The 7,700-nt window shown below is 47.9% G+C and overlaps 1 protein-coding gene across 1 annotated transcript in view; it reads left to right on the forward strand.

The window, feature by feature from the left end:
* KCNB1 (potassium voltage-gated channel subfamily B member 1) overlaps positions 1–7,376 on the forward strand; it is a 114,820-nt gene extending 107,444 nt beyond the window's left edge. Inside the window, exon 3 of the mRNA XM_025263308.3 lies at positions 1,816–7,376. Coding sequence (XP_025119093.1) covers positions 1,816–3,825 — 2,010 coding nt within the window. The 3' untranslated portion in view covers positions 3,826–7,376. The remainder of the gene's footprint in view (positions 1–1,815) is intronic.
* Positions 7,377–7,700: the final 324 nt, after the last annotated feature.

Raw genomic sequence — 7,700 nt, forward strand, 5'->3', positions numbered from 1 at the left:
TGCAGACTTTTCTCTGGTTGCGGAGGGCAGAGGCTGCTCTCTCGTTGTGGTATGCAGGCTTCTCATTGCAGAGGCTTCTCTTATTGCTGAGCATGGGCTCCAGAGCTCTCGAGCCTCAACAGTTGCAGCGAGTGGGCTCATAAATTGGGGTTCCTGGACTGCAGAGCGCTCCAGCCCAGCTTCTGTATGCCATGTGGGATCCTCCTGGACCAAGGATCAAACCCATGTCCTCACTACGGGCAGGCAGGCTCTCTACCACTGAGCCACCAGGGAAGCCCCCAGATCCTCTTCTTGATTCAGGGAACTCAAAAGTAGTTAAACTGTGATCCTTAGCCTCAAAAATTCATAGTCATACTCTGGAATTACTAACATGAGACCAGGATATCTATGCCTCCCTGAAAATCATCTGCAAAATCTTGAGTGTTTAGCAAAAAGGTCTGTAGTTTTTATCTCATTTCTAACATAACCTTAAGAGCTCATGTACTGGAGGCAGACAAACCCAGGTAAATATCCTGGCTCTGCAGCTGACTAGCTTTGGAAGCCTAGGTTTCCTCATCTCTTCTCTGGAGGTACAATACGATAATGGGATTGTTGTAAGAGTGAAATAAGGGGACTTTCCTGGTGGTCCCAAAGCAGGGGATCCAGGTTTGATCCCTAGTCAGGGAACTAGGTCCCACATGCCCCAACAAAGGCCTGGAACAGCCAACTAAATAAATATTTTTTTAAAAAGAGAATGAAATGAGCTTCATGGAAAGTGACTAGCACAGTGCCTAGCATACAATGAACACTTGATAAAGGGTAACTTATCATTAGTCGGAGAAGGCAATGGCACCCCACTCCAGTACTCTTGCCTGGAAAATCCCATGGATGGAGGAGCCTGGTGGGCTGCAGTCCGTGGGGTCACTAAGAGTTGGACACGACTGAGCGACTTCACTTTCACTTTTCACTTGCATGCATTGGAGAAAGAAATGGCAACCCACTCCAGTGTTCCTGCCTAGAGAATCCCAGGGACGGGGGAGCCTGGTGGGCTGCCGTCTAAGGGGTCGCATAGAGTCGGACGCAACTGAAGCGACTTAGCAGCAACAGCAGCATTATCATTAGCATCATGTCAGGAAAGCGGTACCCCAGTCCATAATAGTTATGAACCACTGGTCTAGATCACAAGACAACAAACTATGACTTGCAGGTCAAATTCAATCCACTGCCAGTTTTTATAAATAAAGTTTTATTGAAACAGCTATGTTCATTCATTTTTATGCTACAGCTGCAGAGTTAAGTGGTGGCAACCAAGAATTCATGGGCTTCAAGGTCTTAAATATTTACTATCTCGCCTTTTATAGACAAATTTGACAGACCCTTGGGCTTGATGATTAGCTTTAAACCATTTCAATTATCTGGTTATCAGTTTCCAAGTCTAGGGCTTCCCTGGTGGCTCAGAGGCTAAAGCGTCTGCCTGCAATGCGGGAGACCTGGGTTCAATCCCTGGGTCAGGAAGATTCCCTGGAGAAGGAAATGGCAACCCACTCCAGTGTTCTTGCCTGGAGAATCCCATGGACGGAGGAGGCTGGTGGGCTACAGTCCATGGGGTCGCAGAGTCGGACACAGAGTGACTTCAATTCACTTCACTTTACTTCCAAGTCTATGTGATAAATGAATTTGAATAAATAATCTTTTATCTCAAACATCCAGCCATTAGCTAATTGATGAGATATGAAAATGCTCTTGAGAGTTGAGGAATGTCCTGCAGACCCAGAGTATTAGGATAACCATCCCATTGGTGGTTGTTAACTAAATCCCACTCTCTTCTCCTCACAGATCCTTGCCATAATTTCCATCATGTTCATCGTCCTCTCCACCATTGCCCTGTCTCTCAACACCCTGCCTGAGCTGCAGAGCCTTGATGAGTTCGGCCAGACCACAGACAACCCCCAGCTGGCCCATGTGGAGGCCGTGTGCATCGCATGGTTCACCATGGAGTACCTATTGAGGTTCCTCTCCTCCCCCAAAAAGTGGAAGTTCTTCAAGGGCCCGCTCAACGCCATTGACTTACTGGCCATTCTGCCGTATTATGTCACCATCTTCCTCACTGAATCCAACAAGAGCGTGCTGCAGTTCCAGAACGTCCGCCGCGTGGTCCAGATCTTTCGGATCATGCGTATTCTCCGCATCCTTAAGTTGGCACGTCACTCCACTGGCCTCCAGTCCTTGGGCTTCACCCTGCGGAGGAGCTACAATGAGCTGGGCTTGCTCATCCTCTTCCTCGCCATGGGCATCATGATCTTCTCCAGCCTTGTCTTCTTTGCCGAGAAGGATGAGGATGACACCAAGTTCAAAAGCATCCCGGCCTCTTTCTGGTGGGCCACCATCACCATGACGACTGTTGGGTATGGAGACATCTACCCCAAGACTCTCCTGGGGAAAATTGTGGGGGGTCTCTGCTGCATCGCAGGGGTCTTGGTGATTGCTCTTCCCATCCCCATCATTGTCAATAACTTCTCCGAGTTTTACAAAGAGCAAAAGAGGCAGGAGAAAGCCATCAAGCGGAGAGAGGCTCTGGAGAGAGCCAAGAGGAACGGCAGCATCGTATCCATGAATATGAAGGATGCATTCCCCCGGAGCATTGAGATGATGGACATTGTGGTTGAGAAAAATGGAGAGAATGTGGGTCAGAAAGAAAAAGTGCAAGATAATCACTTGTCTCCCAGCAAATGGAAATGGACCAAGAGGACACTGTCTGAAACCAGCTCAAGCAAATCCTTTGAAACCAAGGAGCAGGGATCCCCTGAGAAAGCCAGATCATCTTCTAGTCCTCAGCACCTGAACGTCCAGCAGTTGGAAGACATGTACAACAAGATGGCCAAGACCCAATCTCAACCCATTCTTAATACTAAGGAGTCAGCCACCCAGAGCAAACCAAAGGAAGAACTTGAAATGGAGAGTATCCCCAGCCCCGTGGCCCCTCTGCCTACTCGTACAGAAGGGGTCATTGACATGCGAAGCATGTCAAGCATCGATAGCTTCATTAGCTGTGCCACAGACTTCCCTGAAGCCACCAGATTCTCCCACAGCCCTTTGGCATCGCTTCCCAGCAAAACTGGAGGTGGCATGGCCCCAGAGGTTGGCTGGCGGGGAGCTCTGGGTGCCACTGGTGGTAGGTTTGTGGAGGCCAACTCCGCCCCTGATGCCAGCCATCACTCCACTTTCTTCATCGAGAGCCCCAAGAGTTCCATGAAGACCACCAACCCCTTGAAGCTTCGAGCTCTTAAAGTCAACTTCATGGAGGGCGATCCCAGTCCATTAGTCCCCATTCTGGGGATGTACCATGACCCTCTTAGGAACCGGGGGGGTGCTGCGGCAGCTGTGGCAGGACTGGAGTGTGCCAGCCTCTTGGACAGGCCTGTGCTGAGTCCAGAGTCCTCCATCTACACCACAGCGAGTGCTCGGACACCCCCCCGGTCGCCCGAGAAACACACAGCAATAGCATTCAACTTCGAAGCAGGTATCCACCAGTACATTGATGCGGACACAGATGACGAAGGGCAAGTCCTCTACAGTGTGGACTCCAGCCCTCCTAAGAGCCTCCATGGGAACACTAGTCCCAAGTTCAGTGTCGGGACAAGGTCCGAGAAGAACCACTTTGAAAGCTCCCCCTTACCCACCTCCCCTAAGTTCTTAAGGCAGAACTGTATTTACTCTACAGAAGCATTGACTGGAAAAGCTCCCAGTGGTCCAGAAAAGTGCAAACTTGAGAACCACATCTCCCCAGACGTCCGCGTGTTGCCAGGAGGCGGAGCCCACGGAAGCTCACGGGACCAGAGCATCTGAACCACCCCGACATGGAGGAGAGACTTCTGGCAGGGTCCAAAGAGGGGTGCTGTTCAGCTTACCTGCCGCGGAGGTTTTCTGCATGAACTCTGAAACAGAAAGGCTGTGCAAAGCCCCCAGAAATAAGAGAGACTCCAGAAGAAGCTCCCGTAAAACCTTGAGAGCTGTTAACGGGTCCATCAGAAGAAAAGCCGGCCAAGCCGTGGGGTATGGCGCCTCCTTGTAACAACTCTACTGCCCTCTTTGGAAGATGACAAGAACAGAGCTCGCAGCCACCACTACCACGTTCCAGACACCACCGAGGCCACCTACTCCTCATTCTTTTCTCATGGCTCTCCACCACAGCCTCCGAGGGCAACATCTTCATCCCTCCTGGCTTCTGCTGAAGAAGGATGCTGGAACAGGTGGCCGGTGTTCAAAGAGTGGGTTGACCATTTTGGTTTTGCGTGTTGCCTGGCCACCTCTAGGAACTTCTGTCCATCACCTGCTGGATGGATCCCACCGTTAGAAGGCTACCGGGGATGCTCATGTCCTGGGGAAACCTGCACCATAAGCCAGGATCCCAGTGCAAAACCCTTCCTCAAATGTCTTCATTGACTTCAGTATTCCATAGTACCTGAGATTTTATTTTGAGATATCATCAGGGTGAGTTGCACCACCTGTACTCAATTCTAATTGCCCCCTGGCAATCTGGAAAGGGTTCAGAAGGCGGGTGCTCAGGCAACAGTATGAACTCTGAGCACTGCTTTAGGGTGGAGAAGGAAAATGCTTTCTGTACATCGCTAAGGTAGACTCAAAAGATATGCAAGTGTCAAATATGCAAAAGAATAGCTTATTCAAAGCGACTGTATGTTACCGAAGAACAGAATAAAATCTGTTTGTTTTTTTTAACCTGAAAAAAACAAAAGGAAAAAAAAAATCCCCAATTGAAATGCCCACTTCAGACTTTTGAATCCTTCCTGCTGAGGCAGGGAAAGGACTTATTATAATAGAATTCCTTTTTTGTTTCCTCTGGTATTTAAGTTTTAAGAAAAAAGTTAAAATAAAAAGCACTTTATGTTTTTCAAAAAAAATAGGTTTTACCAGGGACAGTGTCAACATCTCGCACTTTAAAACGAGCATGATTTCCCGTGGGCCACTTCACTGGGACTACAGCTGAGTTTTTGCTCCAGGCGTGTGTCTGGCCACGGTGGGTGATACTGTGCTGGTATTGCTGTCAAAGTCTGTGGGCTCCTTCCCTGCCCCCCTCAAGCTTCCCCTTAACCCTCTTGCATCAGAAAGGGTACTTGGCCCTTGCATGGGGTCCTGTGCTTAAGTCATGTGTATAGGAAACACGAGCATCTCAGAAGAATGATGTAGATGTTTGGGCATTGGGTGTTTTACTCTGTTCTCTTTCTTGTCCACCAGGGGTGGGTGTGTTTTCAGTGTCACTGTCTGTACTAACAGCTCAGCTCTCCTTTCTGCAGCCATCAATGCAGCGAGTACAGACAAAAGCAATAAGTATTTGTGTGCATTGTGAGCAGTTCTGGTCGCTCTCTCTCGGTGTTGGTCTTCCTGTCTTAGTTTGATGACCTGGCGTTGACCTGCCTGATTTTAGTTCAACAGCATGGTGGTGCTGGCCATTCCCCAGTTCAGGAACACTGGGTGGAGCCACTGGTTAGCATGATGCCATGCTGTTGGCCCATCTGTTAGTGAAAATGACACGTTATTGATCTACTTGTCTTCAGTACAATGGGGCAATGTCGTTCTAACACAATGTTGACGGATGGTGTCCCAAGTACAATAGCGTAGTTCTGCCGATCCTCAATATAGTGCCAGGCATTCATCTTCCTGATGGAACAAAACGTGGTTTGCCTGTCCTTCATAGAATCTGTTGTTGGTCTGCCTGTTAGTACAATGGCACAATCCACCTGTCGTACACAAGCATCACAGAATTGTTCTGCCTGCCCTCTGCACAGTGGCATGAGATTGGGCCAACTGTCACAGGTATGATGACACGGGGTCATTCCACTGCCCTTAAAAACGTTGTGTCCTCCGCTGCATATGCACCTGGTTCGTACTGCTTCTCAGCATCTCCAAGGGCTGTAGATCCCTCCAAGAGGGTGCAGTCCTGTTTTTTGCTGCGTTAACACAGTGTCTGGACTCCGGAAGTACCAGAGTACTCTTCCGTCAAATCCTAAGGGATTTAAGGGGCAGGGAGTACGAGGTTATCCTGGGCTGGTGGCTCACCAGAAAGAGGAAGTGCAGGGCCCCCCAGGTGCTTTGCTGAGCACACAGTACAAGCTGGGGGTCGGTGGAGGAGTGGCTGCAAGACCGTCTTCCCAGGGCCATCTCTCGTGTCTCTTTGTTTCTGTCACCATTCACATCTGCCATCAGCACAAACGTGAAAATTCAGGGAAAACAAACAAATGCTTTTTGATAAAAGTAAATAGTTGTGATTTCCGATTCAGATATTTTTAGAGCTGATGCTATCTGTAAAAATTAATAATAATAATATAGTCTATTTTACATATCAGAAAAGTGAACATGTTTAAATATAGCCATATATAGTGAGAAGGAACTTATCACCCCTTCTTCAAATCGAGGCATTTCATTTGCTGGTTGAAGCAGTCGAGAAGTGTACAGATTAGAAATGATTTCTTTTTTCTTTTTTTTTTTAAACTAATAACCAATTGGTGCAACTCTCCTTGTAACCAAAGGCCCTATCTGCCTTGCGTGGTCATGCAGGACCTATCCCTTTCCTTCCTCATGTATTTTGTCTGAATTTAAAGTAGCATTTTATTGAGTCACTTTTGAAGGATGAATTCAGAAGTATCATGAAGAACCTACCTGTTCAGGCTTAATAGCCAGAGTCCTATAGAGTTCTTATAGAAACAGAATAACTGAAACTCAGCATATACTATGCTTAGAAAGTATTGCATTTTGTTTTGGGTTTTCCTTTTACGTGTGGATGTTATTGTAGGAAAAAGTTTTTACCCTGTGCCGATTCAAAATAGAATATTGTAAGTTTCCCCAGGCCCCTATCTGCCAAAAAGAAACATGCCCAGATTTTTTAAGATGTGTACACCCTACTTGTACATGTACTGTGTACGTGCACTGGGAAATCTACCTAAAAGTCTCCACTGAGAAGCTAACCTTGATAGACCGGTGTTGGTGGAGGAGAGAAAAACAATGGTTTGGAGGCAAATACTGCTTTAACCTGGTGGTCCCACCCATTCCTGAACCAATGAAAGTGGGAGGAAAAAAAACAAAAACAAGAAATGTTATTTCATCCCAAAGAAATGAATCTAGGGGCTGGAGGTGGATGGATGCCTGGTCCCTTTGGCACATTCAGTAAAACTCGTCAAGAACCCCAGCAAACTTCCACCATTATCAAAAAGGGCTAGGGACCAGGTCTGGACACAGCTGAGCGTGTGTGTCAAGACACAGGCTTCACGGGACAACGAAAACAAGGGACCAGGTAGCTATGCACTCTGATCACCCGGGGCGCCGTCGCCGACCAGCAGAGAGAGGTGGGCAAGCTCTGGAGGAGTCCGTTTACTCACCTTTTTATCTTGGGGTAAAGGAAACAATAGGACTTCCGTGCAGTAGATTTCTCAGTGCCTTCTTTAGGAGTTTTATCTTAAGCACACTCAATGGGGAGAGAAAAAAGAGGAAAGAACATTCATTCCCACGAAGCCCCTTTCTCTCAAGGCATCGGGGATCGAGAAGGAAGAAGATGATAATGGTGAAACAGCAAAATCCTGAGGAGGCCATTTCCTTTCAACCCACCTGGCTCACCCCTGAGAATTGCTGGTGACACAGACTTTTTCAGACTGATTACCCAACCTCTCCTCCGCGGTGTCTTAGTATCTGTAAGCCTCATCCTTGCCCTT

Source organism: Bubalus bubalis, chromosome 14 (genome assembly GCF_019923935.1).
Source record: "Bubalus bubalis isolate 160015118507 breed Murrah chromosome 14, NDDB_SH_1, whole genome shotgun sequence".
NCBI lineage: Eukaryota > Metazoa > Chordata > Mammalia > Artiodactyla > Bovidae > Bubalus > Bubalus bubalis.